Consider the following 14399-nt stretch of genomic DNA (forward strand, 5'->3'; position numbering starts at 1 on the left):
TAACTATTCCATTTTGCCTTATAACCAATGCAGGGAAATGGCACTGATGATCCCATTTGAATGTATACACTACTGTTCAAAAGTTTGGGGTCACTTAGAAATTTCCTTATTTTTTAAAGAAAAGCACTGTTTTTTTTCAATGAAGATAACATTAAATGAATCTGAAATACACTCAATACATTGTTAATGTGGTAAATGACTATACTAGTTGAAAACATCTGGTTTTTAAAGGAATATCTACATAAGTGTATAGAGGCCCATTTCCAGCAACCATCACTCCAGTGTTCTAATGGTACATTGTGTTTGCTAAGCACGTTAGAAGACTAATTGATGATTAGAAAACCCTTGAAAACCCTTGTGCAATTATGTTAGCACAGCTGAAAACGGGTTTGCTCGTTAGAGAAGTTATAAAACTGGCCTTCCTTTGAGCTTGTTTAGTATCTGGAGCATCACATTTGTGGGTTCGATTATACTCTCCAAATGAAAAAGAGAACTTTCATGTGAAACTCGACAGTCTATTCTTGTTCTTAGAAATGAAGGCTATTCCATGTAAGAAATTGCCAAGAAACTGAACATTTCCCTTCAGAGAACAGCACAAACAGGCTCTAACCAGAGTAGAAAGAGAAGTGGGAGGCCCCGGGGGAACAACTGTGCAAGAAGACAAGTGCATTAGAGTCTCTAGGTTGAGAAATAGATGCCTCACAGGTCCTCAACTGGCAGCTTCATTAAATGGTACCCACAAAACGCCAGTGTTACCGTCTACAGTGAAGAGGTGACTCTGGGATGCTGGCCTTCTAGGCAGAGTGGCCAAGAAAAAGCCATATCTGAGACTGGCCAATAAAAGGAAAAGATTAATATGGGCAAAAGAACACAGACATTGGACAGAGGAAGATTGGAAAAAAGTGTTATGGACACATGAATCGAAGTTTGAGGTGTTTGGATCACACAGAAGAACATTTGTGAGACGCAGAACAAGTGAAAAGATGCTGGAAGAGTGCCTGACGCTATCTGTCAAGCATGGTGGAGGTAATGTGATGGTCTGGGGCTGCTTTGATGCTGGTAAAGTGGGATATTTGTACAAGGTAAAAGGGATTTTGAATAAGGAAGGCTATCACTCCATTTTGCAACGCCATGCCATACCCTGTGGACAGCGCTTGATTGGAGCCAATTTACTCCAACAGGACAATGACCCAAAGCACATCTCCAAATTATGCAAGAAGTATTTAGGGAAGAAGCAGGCAGCTGGTATTCTGTCTGTAATGGAGTGGCCAGCGCAGTCACCAGATCTCAACTCCATTGAGCTGTTGTGGGAGCAGCTTGACCGTATGGTACACAAGAAGTGCCCATCAAGCCAATCCAACTTGTGGGAGGTGCTTCAGGAAGTGTGGGGTGAAGTTTCTTCAGATTACCTCAACAAATTAACAGCTAGAATGCCAAAGGTGTGCAATGCTGTAATTGCTACAAAAGGAGCATTCTTTGACGAAAGCAAACTTTGCAGGACAAAATAGTTATTTCAAATAAAAATCATTTTTTCTAACCTTGCCAATGTCTTGACTATATGTTCTATTCATTTTGCAACTCATTTGATAAATAAAAGTCAGTTTTCATGTAAAACACAAAATTGTCTGGGTGACCCCAAACTTTTGAACAGTAGTGTATATATGTTGTTTCTCTTTTTCCAAGTATATAACAGCTACATAATGGGGAAATCAGGGAGATTGCTAGACTCTTCAGGGAGTTTGCTACTATTTCAGGGAGTCTCCCTGACAATGAGGGAGAGTTGGCAAGTACAGTATGTTGTACCATGCTTTTTTTTCAATAAAAATGTATTGAGTAAAATAGAAATATATTAGCCTTTAAAGGAATAAAGATTGTGTGTAAACCGTATTCACGTGTTAGGTATTTCACTGGACAGTTACAGTAATATAACTGGGAACCAGGAACCAGGGATCCTGGTTCCTGTCTAATGTTACAAGGGAGTCCCAAGCAGGCTGTAATTATACTATGATCTGTTAGGTGTCTGGCTTCAGCTTCAGTTCTTGCACTCTACAGAATTCAGAAAATCTGTATTGGAGTGCGTCTCCTTACTGCTGACAGATTCCAATAGCAACCATCTGTATTGCAGAGAAAAGCACAGTAATGGCATTAACCCAACATCATTGGGGTTTTGGACACCCAGCCTTTCAAATAAGTAAATTTAACCAGTCCAGTCGTCAGTAAGAATTTCCTGTGCCTGTCTATAGAAAGCAGTAGCTCAGCAATCCCTTTCACTGAGTGAGGGGTGCAACGGGAAAGCTCATTCTGGTTTGTTTCCTAGCTGCTCTTTACATCCCCAGTGCATGGCTTCAGCCTGTGTTATCTCCCAGGCACCAAAGCTTAATGTCAGGATGCTGACTCATAGCTCTTCAATAGAACTGGCATTTTATTGCTAAACTCTGTCCCAACTTAAAGCTCCCATCCTGAATTTCTGTCTCTCCACACTGCATGCTCTTTATACTGTACATTGGCTACGGGCTACACATACGCTATTTATACTGCAGTATGTCCTGCCAAGTGAATAGAATTATGAACTCCAGGTGTATGTTTTGTGGAAGGGAAAATAAAATATATTATCCAAAACCCAGCCAGTGTTCCCAGTGTAAATTGTTCATAGATCATGTCTTATACACATTTCACTGGATATGATCTCGTTTCCATTTTTAGTGAAGCCTGTTTAAATATGCTTAATGTATAAAGTGTCTGTTCCAGGCCAGAGGTCAGACAGTGGCAGAAGTGATTTTACGACAAGCTTTTCCTTTTTGTGCTCTGTCACTATACTAAATATCGGATTCCCTGGGTGACCTAACTAGATGAAACCAACTGACAATCAGTTTGTGTGATTGCCCCATGTAAATAGATTTCAGTCTATGCACCCCAAGCTTTAGCAGTTAGTATTGGGTGCAGGTCCATTTCCAGCTAGGTGTACCTAGGTCATTGTTAATGGGGTGCCAATGGTTGTCTGACAGGCTGTACTGTACCAGGGTGCCTATCTCGCCCCACTGATTTGCTCCTCCTTGGGTCTCTCATGGATGGAAAAATATATTTGCCCAGTAGAGACTAAAATGTAACCTTTATTTTCTTACAACAGTTTTCGTACTGTATATAGCACTTCAATCCTTCTGAAACATTGTTGTACAAATTTGTGAACATTTAGGTTTCTATTTACTAAGACCCATTTGAAATTATGTGATAGAAAATCTTCTTTACGACTATTAATCAAATAAAGTCATCGTAGCAGCTGAGCTACACTTGAGTCGACTGGCCCGGCAGTGGTAGAAGGTCAGTAAATTGTCTGTTAGCACATGAGTGACCTGGATTAGCGGCTCCTGTACACACAATGGAACTGGAGACCCGACTCCAGCTTTCAGCTCCAGATTCAGTTAAGAAATTGCTTTATTTTATTTTTATTTTAATAATAATGTCTTCCTGTGGGAAACTGCGGCTTACTGAGATGGCATTGGAAATCGGAGTACAGCAGTGGTACGTGTATCGGAGCTGCCCATGCCGTATAGGGGCATAGTTATGAAATCCATGAAGTGTTAGCATCCCCTGGATGTATTACAGAAGTTCTGCAGCAGATATTAGAGATCGCAATAGCAGCCCCCATAGTAGCATATAGGTTATATATCGCTGTCTGATACCTGCACACATGTGCAGTAGGACCAGCAGCATAAAGTGATCACTTGACTTTACACATTGCAGGCACAGGTTCCTATCAGAGCTCCTGTCCCTTTTATGTGATTTTTTTAATACATCTGGGCAGTACAGAATTTCTTATTTTCATGGAATTCGGTGATGAATTCTAATCATTGAGTTTAAAACCCGATAATCTGCCCCAGTTCGGGATCTTCATCCTGTCGGGCATCCGCTGTCGGGATTGGTATTTCAATCCCATTCCATTACAATGGCACTTGTCTCACAGAAGAGCTACTGTAGCACAAATTGGTGAAAAAGTTAATGCTGACTATGATAGAAAGGTGTCAGATCACACAGTGCATAGCAGCTTGCTGCGTAGCCACAGATTGGTCAGATTGCCCATGCTGACCCCTGTCCACCACCGAAAGTGCCTACAATGAGCACGTGAGCATCAGAACTGGACCATGGAGCAATAGAAAAAAGTGGCCTGGTCTGATGATTCACATCTTCTACATCATGTGGATGGGCCAAGTGCATGTGTGTCGTTTACCTGGTGAAGAGATGGCACCAGGATGCACTATGGGAAGAAGGCAATGTGGCAGAAGCAGTGTAAGACTCTGGGCAATGTTCTGCTAGGAAACTTTGGATGCCTTTCATGTGGATGTTACTTTGACACACACCACCGACTTAAACATTGTTGCAGACTAAATACACCCCATCACGGCAACGGTATTTCCTGCGGCAGTGGCCTCTTTCTGCAGGATAATGCGCCTTGCCACAATGCTAAAATAGTTCAGGAATGGTTTGAGGAACCTCTCACAGAGTACATGGTGTTGACTTGGCCTCCAAAATCCCCAGATCTCTATCCAACAGAGCATCTGTGGGATGTGCAAACGGATCTGCTGCTAATGTCTTGGTGTCGGATACTGCAGAGCACCTTCAGAGACAGGGTCGGGACCGGCCATCTTGCTGCTAGAAAGGCTGATGGCCTGAACCGACCTGAAAGCCTGGTTGAGCAGCTCCACCTCCCAGTGCTCTGCTCAGCCAGCATGCACAGACGGGGCATGGCCTTGTGGCATGCCCCATGAGACCCTTTTATGCGTCTACGGCGTGTGTGCACAGTGGGATCCTGAGACTGAAACACATCCCCAGTCCGTCCCTGTTCAGAGGTCTTGTGGAGTCCATGCCTCAGAGCATTTTTGGTGGCACGAGGGGTCTTGCACAATATTAGACAGTTGGTTTTAATGTTATGGGCTGATCGGTGTAAATCCTGCTATTTGAAGGATTTAGGGCTTTTTGCCTATGATAAATAGACCCCTTAGTGCGAAAGTTCAAACGAAAGTGCATGGAAAAGTCTGTGCCCCATATAGAAAGACTGAGGGCCTCATTCAGAGGCGGTCGTAGGATGCAAGCGGTCGTTCTGAAACAGGGCGGCCGCTTGCATCCTGAACGGCCGCCTCCATGACGGTCGTTAGGCTGTGGGTTAACACCCACAGCTCTAACGACCGACAAGGGTGATGGTCGCGATGGTCAAGACCATCGCGACCATCGGGGCTTACGACGAGACCCTAAGGTAGGGTCTCTTCAACCTTAAGCCCCAGGGAGCTTCCTGCTCTGATCGAGCAGGAAGCTCCCCACTGACATCACTGATGATGTCAGTGGGGCCGCCCCCAAACAGCAAGCGTTCCTACTGGAACGCCTCCGTTTGGCCAGGCACGCCCCCGGCCCGCCCAGAAAACGGGGCGAGCTGTCACTCAACATCGACATCTCGCCCCGTCTACGACGAGACCCCTAATGACGGATCACCCGTCGTTAGCCGGGTCTCGCGCATGCGCCCGACAGAGCCGGCTCCGTCGTGCGCATGCACTGTGGGGCAACATCGAGTTCTCGACCGACTCCGAATGAGCTCCAGAATGTGCTAAGAGTCAATGTTATTGGACAAACTGTTACCCACCAGCTGTGCAGAGGTGAAATAGATGTTGGCATATGCAGTGCAGTATTAGCAGAGTTATAAGCTGAGATTGAAAGAGATATAAGAGAAGACAAATGGTCCAAAGTTGCATCCACTCATTCTGCCCCATCCATATCACTACTGCATGTTTTATGCCTCTGTACTAAAGCTGGCCAAAGAGCAATGATATCACTTAATTTTGGTATATTGGCTCTATATATCCATGTATTTTTCCCAATACAAGTTTGGTACCCCGGAGTGCAGGGCATTCCACAGAAGTTCCAAGACTTCTTACCTGCTGTGGTGCCCAGGTGAGGAGAGCTAGAGGGTTTGGCATACATGACAAAGCGATAATGGTAGTGGAGCATATATCACATACATAATGCTAGCCGTGTGGTTTTCATTTGTTTTGCCTGTGGCTCCTTTTGGCCCCTAACCAGCCAGTTTATATCTGATGATATCTGCAGGGGAGGGGAGCAGGGTAATCCTGTGTTTTGGCACCTACTTTCCATTGATAAGCCAGACACCACATTGTTTCTTTGATCCATGAGTGGGGTGTTGGATTTCAGCAGGGGGTGGGCTTCTGTGCATCTGCATCTGCTTTGGATCTAATTTAGAAATTGCAGTAATTGAGTGGGCATTTTGTGTTCACTTTTTTTGGGACCTTATTCTTCTCCCAAAAGATAACCTAAAATGGTCTGGCTTTTCAAGCAGGATTAAACACGAAATCTCTCCAGAGAGGGGTGTGAACGTTTCCCTCTGGCTCCTTATTAATAGCTGCCAGCAAATGTATGGTATCAGACAGGACTTTTGTAAGGACACAACAATTGTCTGAGTGAGCTTCTTGTTACAATGGCTTTTGAAAGACACTCAGGTAAATAAATATTCCTTAGGATTTAGTGACATATAGATAAGATATGTGCTAACTAGTTATCAGATGTTTATCGTTATAATGTCTCAAAGATTATAACCTAGACGGTGGCTATCGTAATTAAATGGCTGACATTTATTTTGTTTATATTTTATATATACGATTAGTCTACAAATTAGCTGTGGAAATGTCATCACTTTTATCTTTATAGTATACAGGGTCTGGTATGTAGGCTTTCTAAACGCATAGTACGAGTATGTCTTTAAGGCAGGATGGTTAGGTGAAGGCAATGCTTTATTTTATTGTCAACTCTGCTGCCACAAAGATCTGAATACGCTGCAGAGCAGTAGCGTTTCCTTATGTGTTAATGTGCTAGTTATGTATCCCATTCCCAAGCCTGCTTCCCCATACAGTCATTGTCCTTTAGTAGGATGCAGTGAATGACTGAGGAATACAGGATCTGCCTCTACCAGTGTTGTACTCTTCATCATCCTTTATGGTCCTTTCCGATACAGTTTGGGATAAATGTTATACTGTTTGCTGGCTCAGTAATTACTATCACAGAATTTTAACAATTTAATCAAGAATTCAAGCTGATAAGTTTTGGTAAAATTTTTGTCATTTTTTCAGACTATAACAAATGTTTTTTTAAGGGGGTTAATTCATTTGTCAATAAAACATTTGTTACCGGTTAATTGCATATGGGTAACATCACCCGGCTATCTAATGCTATGTATGGGAGCTTACAGACTCCCATTCCTCTGAGAACAGAAAGCCGACCAATCCAGCAGGGAGCTCTGTATAGAGGAGATAGGATGTATGTTGATGAGGATAAATTAGGTGACCTCTGTCCCCCAGAAAAGTATTGTCTTCATGTTTCTCCTTATTCGCCTTCATTGTATACAATTGTTTCCTGAGTTTATAATGCTTTAATAAAATACATTACACATGCAAGTTACTTTTGTATATATATCACATTGAATGGAAAAAACAGTGGGGCTGATTATGAGTTTAGAGCACAGGTTCTCAATCTCGGTCCTCAGGACCCCAAACAGTGCATGTTTTCCAGGTCTCCTCACAGTACCGGAAGTGAAATAATTAGCTCCACCAGTGTAACTTTTAAAATGTGTCAGCGAGTAATGAACACACCTGTGCACCTGCTGGGTGACTTGGAAAACATGAACGGTGTGGGGTCCTGAGGACAGAGTTTGGTTTAGAGCAACAAAAAAAAAAAAGGAGTAACTGCATCTGGACAAACCATGTTGTAATACAAGGGGTGCAAATATATAATTATTTTTTTGCATGCATGGTAAATACTGGCTGTTGTTGCATGTAGCCCACAAATGCTGGGCAGCTTTATTCTTACACTGCAATTTAGATTTGAGCTAGGGCACACCCCTCCCAAATCAAACTCTCTGCACATTGTGCATTCACCCCACCTGCAGTGCTCCATGGTTTTACCAAGGTGTAAAGTTACTTCTGTTTTCTTGCTTTACTCCCAACTCAGAATCAGAATCTTTGATAAAAACAATACATAAATGAACTGTCCTCAGGCATACGCCACAGAATAAAATAACATTTTAGTAATTCATTTTCATATCCAACATAGGGCTCAATTCAATGCGAGTAAGTGCAGCTATATACGGTAGTATATTCCAAATGATCCTGTATATAGTAGCTTAATATTGGGCATAACTATCATTTGAAAACAAACAAATAAATCATACTTGCCTACTTTTGAAAAAGCATTTCAGGGAGATTGTGAACGCAACACCTATGAGCTCAGCGGTAAAGTGGGCGTGTACTGCTACATCCAGATGTAAATGAGCCCCAAAGCACTTAGTAAATCTACTTGTTGATGAAAACACACTGATACTTTTCAGAAAATGCATGTAGCCATAGGGATCATTGTGCCTTAGTATCATTTCCCTGCATTGGTTATAATGATCTCAGTTGAATGTTATCTTATTATATACCAGCTTCATAATGGGGGTAAGGTGCAATCAGGGAGATTATTAAGGTGCCCACACACATAGCGATGTGTTCCCGATCAGCCGATTTACACAATTTCCCCCTGAACTCTCCCCGGGAGCTCCCCGGCAGTCCTGCACACGATTTGGTATGAAAAGCTGCCAATGTGACACACGATCTATCGTGCCTCCTAACTACTCCAGTGCATCCTGACTTGAGATTGTCAGATCTGCCCTACAGCACGGCAGATCTGAAGATGCGGGTATGCGCATCGCATCGTGATCATGAGTGGGGACTCACGATTTCTTCACGATTTGGCCATATTTTACACGATCAGTCCTTCCAATGCATCGGAATCGGCCAGATTGGGTAAAATATCGCTATGTGTGTGGGCACCTTTAGACTCGTCCGGGAGATTGCTACTATTTCAGGGAGTTTCCCTGACAACCAGGGACAGTTGGCAAGTATGAAATAAATGTTGCAGTAAAATCTATTACTTGAAAGTGGATCTGTCACCTACACATCAGTTTTCTGAGCTGAACCAGTTTATAGCATGTTTGCTAGGAACCAGTGACAGGCATCCCTCATTCATGAGGTACTGGTCACTGTATAACTCCATAGGTGCAGAGGATGTAGCTGCTTTTAGGTTACATAACTGGGGAGGGCCGCCTTTCCTGTCATAGCCTGTACCAAAACTTGCCATGGGGTGCGCAAATGTTGTTTATTAAGGCCTAAAGTTTCTGATGGCTCCCCGCCTGCACCTTAGGTGGATATAAACATGGATAATTCTGTAGGAACTGTGCACAATACTATATGTACGGAATATGTGAGGATGGGTAATGTAACTATATAGACAGAAGGCATAATGCCCATAATGTTTTAATTAAAGCACCTATTGCACTTCTTTGTCATTCATCTTACTGTACTTACCACACAGGCCCAGGCCACTCATCACTTATACTGAGATTATACAGTATTGAAGGCAAAACACAAATACATATCTGGCTCACTTGCTATAGGTAACCTGACGTGACCAGACTGTGCAGCGTAATAACTCTATAACATCTGTGCATGTGTCTCCAGCTCTCCACATTCCGCTCCTATTGCGTGTCCATAAAACTACAGGACATTTGCTGGTATGCCATAAAGTATGTGTATAGGAAACATAGAGCAGACATTATTTACAATAATTTAGCTCCCTTCTGCCTGTGTACATCAGCTTTTCTGTGTATCATATGCAACACAACATTCGGGGGAGATAGAATGTACCAACCAATCAGCTCCTACCTGTCACTGTACAGGCTATGTTTGAAAAATGGCAGTTAGGAGCTGATTGGTTTGTGCTTTATCTCTCTTCAAGGCTTAGTACATCTACCCCTCCAATGTGAAACATGTCACAAGGACACCTCATTTGTACAGCTGATTCTGGGCCTGATTCAGAGCCGGACGCTATTTGCGAACGGTCGTTCAGAAAAAGGGGCCGGCTATTTAAATTGAGCGCTCACTCTTTGTCTGAGCGAGTGAACGAAATATGCGCTCGCTATTTGGTAAAGACGCCCCTGGCCGCTCGCATCCTACGTCATCTCCGCTATTTGATTAATCGAGTACATCGAAAGGCGTCTGAACTGCTCACAGTGCTTGTGGTTGGATTTTCCTACCGCAATCATGCGAACAGTTCAGGCTAAGAGACAACCAAGTGACGTGGCCGATGACGCTGCTTTGTAATTATGCACACCATTAAAACGCCCGTTTTGACCTTTTGGCACGCCTGCGTTCGGATCTCCACTCCCCGTTTTCAAGCACCTTCCCCTGTTACCACCCACAAACGCCTCATTCTGTCACTCAAATTAGCAGGCATTCGCTATTTTGCGAGCACACAATTTCCGACCGCAATGACTGGTTCGCACATGCGTATTACAACCCATGCGCATGCGCAGTTGTGCGAACATCGCTCAGAGCGAACGAGCGGCTCTGAATCAGGCCCTCTATTCCTTACATGCTATTTGGCAGTGGGATGCACCAAACCTGTGTTTGCATATAGTGGGTGTTATTTAGGACATATAGCTTATTATTATTCATGTCATTGGTGAAGTTAATAATACATCTTAGGATCTGTCCATGATCACAGATTACATCTGCCCAATCTTCTGTTAGTATTCAGGGCCCAGCATTGATAGTGCTGGATCCAGGGAGGAGAGGACAGACACGCTGTAGGTCATTTTTCAAAGTTCAAACTGTCTGCTGGGTAACCGCTGCCTATGGCCCTGTCCTGCAATGCAGCTTCACTTATGCACATGTACAACAAACAGGAAACACTTGGCAGAGCATACACTAGGACTGTCCGTGTAAATCGCCTGCACAGAGATGATGCTGGACGGAGCAGCATTTCACCAGTAGAACAAGAAAGTGTATATCAGTGACGGGGGTGATGCTAGTAGTAGGGGATTGGACTTTGATGTGATATTTGCGCAGTGCACCTCTGGAGATGTTCTTTTCCATTCTACCACCCATAAAGCGCACTACTTCCAGCATGCGGAGGTCTCTCCCCAGAATGGAGAGTCGGTGTGTGTGCTTTGTAATGTATATGACCCCCCCCCCCCCCCCCCAGTCACCAGCGCATCACGTCTCTATAAGACAACAAATGTGGTATAAGTAGATGATGACTGTAGTTGTGCTGCACATCAGAAGGTCGCCAGGACTGTGATGTGCAGTTTGGCTGCTGGTGACATTAATAAAGGTCACAGTAGCGCTCTGTTTCTAGCCTTTTATCTTTTAACCCCTTCTGTAATGGAGCTGCCAGCATTTCATGGCGCTTCCCCTCACTTTATTTAGTAGTCGGTGACAGGCAGTTATTTTGAACACTTGAGGAACAAGGCCAACTAACTTTCCTATGGTGTTAGGTTACAGCCTGTTATTGGCTATTGTATGGATATTAGCGCTGAGAGACTTTCTATGCACAGTTGTCAGCTGCTTTAAAAAATGTTCAGCAGGCATCCTGCATCTGCTCTGTACAGGCACCTTACCATGATATACATTCTTATTCATCATATAATGACCAGTGTGTGTAGCTTGCGGTATGTATTATGTTATATTACTTACAGTACATCACATTTGTGTTTCACCATTTAACATAGCACTTTGTGCATGTATATTACAGAGTAAAGTAAAAAGTAGTGTACATTGATATTTATTTTGTTTTGTGGCAAATCATTTTTATTGCATCAACTAAAGGGGCCGATCCATTAGCAGATCTTTTTCAAAAGATGAAAAACAAAAGATTATCCCTTGAAAATTCCTGGGGCTGCGGTGACAGATATCTATCATGTACATGACAGATTTTTGCAAACGACGAACGATATTGCATGACATCATTCAGCGGGTGGATTTTTTTTAATGTTTCTATTCATTTTCATTAAAAATATCGTTCATCGTTCACCGCGACAGATATTTCTAATAGCTGTCAGCGATAATTGACCAACATGTTGGAGAGATAAAAGACAAAATTTGTCGGCCGCGGGAGTGCGCATTTTCATCGTTCAGAGCCTATCCATTAGCAGATAAATTGAACGACTGAACGATAAATCGTTCATCGTTCAAATTTATCTGCTAGTGGATAGGTCCCTTCAGTGTGATTCCATGGTTTAATTGTGAGAGCATTGTGTTACAGTACATTAGATGCACACTAGTATCATTGGTTGCAGGAGATAAGGGATCCAGACCCTATGTATATAGGCAAAGCCGTAACTAGACTTTTTGGTGCCCTGGGACAGAAAGAGCATTGGTCCCACCCCCCCCACCCCCCTTCATTTTTCAAAGTGGAATTTAAGGCACTCATCCGAAAAAGGTGCGTGCCTTCATGGGGAAGGGATGTGACACATCTGATTTGTCCCGTATGATGGTGATTGGGTAGCGATCCCTTTGTACCAATGTTATCCCAGTGTCACTCCCAATACAGTGTGCATCCAATGGCTGTAGTGATGATACACAATAATTATGCAGTATAACTCACCAACTGTAGATGTAGCAGAGCACTGGTGAAGCTGGAGCTGGTAGTGTAGGTCACCGACTGAGGTATAGAAAGAGTGCTGTAGTGTATATGCAGCAACTATTAGCGGCAGGGAGGTCCGGGTATGTACCCTGTATGGCAGCTGAACTCACCGGTAAATGTACTGGAGGTTTGCTGGTAACACCTTTGCCGGGAATCGGTGGCCGTGTTCAGGGCTATCAGAAATGATGTTACCCACTATACATGTAACAGACAGGACAACCCCCCCCCTCTCCTCCCAGAAGCCCCCCTGTCCTGTTGGAGAAAAAGCACATGCTATGATGCCCCTTGCCACATCTCACATATATATAGAACACCTTTATACACTGACAAGGAGGAAGGCTCCTGTAGGCATATGTGCACTTTCAGTTACAAACTCCTTTATTTAATACAAACATTTCTCAATACTGTCATACTCTGGACTTGCATCTATCACCTCATACATGGCAGTCAGACACCTTACACATGAAGTTATTTGTTTGCAGGCTTCCTCGCAGGAGCAGATATCTCAATGTGTAAGGTGTCTGACTGCCATGTAAGAGGTGATGGGTTCCAGTCCTATGTGCATTAAATAAAGGAGGATGTGACAGAAGATGCATGGGGAGGGTGTATCAGAGAGGAGATTCATATCCACGGCATCTCCTGGCCGCCTCTAAGAAGAGGAAGCTCCAAGTGAGAATCAGGGCCTTAACTAGGGGTGTGCGGCGGTGCGGCCGCAAAGAGCTCTGGGGGCGACACCATCGCTCAACCACGGCCTCTGCATCTGGATAGCAGGGTGCCTGGAATGGGGACCGGCAGCCAAAATCTCTGCAGCACTGCCGCCTGGTGCATCCTTAGTACGCTTCAGACGTGCACACTGCTGATGCTCTGGGCTTTGCTGTAATCACCAGCAATTCTGGCCCCGCCCCCTCAGCATGGCATCACACGGAGGGGGCGTGGCCTGCACCAGGAGTGCTAGTTACAGCGCTGGTGAGACTGATTATAAACACAGGCACCTCTGAACAGCAGTGCCCTGCGGTGCCATGGCACATGTTGCACCACCCTAGTTATGGCATTGTATATAGATGACAGATTATATTTCCCACATCCCTGAAGGCTGAATATTGTGTTTTACAGCAACAGATTTGAAAGTGGGATTGTGGAAATCATTTGCTCCTTTAGTTTATTAGCAAATATGTCTTAAATGGCAGGAAGCCTTTTTAAGGTAAAAAGCAAATGAGATTGTGTTTTGTGTAGTTTGTCCTGGACACAAATGGCTAAGTTTTGCCTTGCCTTAGTGCATGAGAATGCTCCTTCCCAATAGAAGTACATAGCAGATGAATATCTGTTGATAAACACTTCATAACAGACGGAGCAGCCCACATGCTCATCCCTCTTACTGACCCAATGCACATTCCATCATTGTATCTGTTTAGCTTTATAGTGAAGGATTAATCCCATTGCTGTAAGGAACTGGATGCTGGACTAAAATAGCTGATTTTGGAACTAGTGCAATCTATTAATCCACATCACATTTACAGACAACAGACCGTTTTACTGCCTCTAGTTCCTGATTTATCCAAGTGCTCACGAGGGACAGACAATAGTCCTGATCTTTAAACTTAATTATAAAATAGGATGTTGCATACCTACCTTCGGTACGGGTGTGGGTAAAAGCTGGATCTATACAAAGTATACTGAAAAAGCTGGAACCACACACTAAAATCAAACACACCCATAAATCAGAAAAGAAGTTGTAGATACAAGTTCGATAGTAATTGTGAACGCACCAAAGCTTCCAAAATAACTCTGCCACTAACGATCCATGGTAGCATGTGATGCATTTTTTTACAGAGTTAACTGACAAATCACCGTATTCTGATACAGCCACAGGTTTCTATACAATT

The 14399-nt window shown here is 43.6% G+C and overlaps 1 protein-coding gene across 4 annotated transcripts in view; it reads left to right on the top strand.

The window, feature by feature from the left end:
- Positions 1-14399, top strand: part of FHL1 (four and a half LIM domains 1) — an 82110-nt gene that overhangs the window by 58720 nt on the left and 8991 nt on the right. The window contains exon 1 of one of the 4 annotated variants that reach the window (XM_088465761.1): positions 6352-6500. The exons of the other annotated variants lie outside the window; for them this stretch is intronic. Within the exon in view, the coding sequence (XP_088321887.1) occupies positions 6479-6500 (22 nt within the window). The 5' untranslated portion in view covers positions 6352-6478. Of the gene's footprint in view, positions 1-6351; positions 6501-14399 lie in introns of those variants that run through there. 4 annotated transcript variants of the gene reach the window in all.

Source organism: Taudactylus pleione, unplaced genomic scaffold (assembly GCF_031769625.1).
Source record: "Taudactylus pleione unplaced genomic scaffold, aTauple2 ptg000064l, whole genome shotgun sequence".
NCBI classification, from domain to species: Eukaryota; Metazoa; Chordata; class Amphibia; order Anura; family Myobatrachidae; genus Taudactylus; species Taudactylus pleione.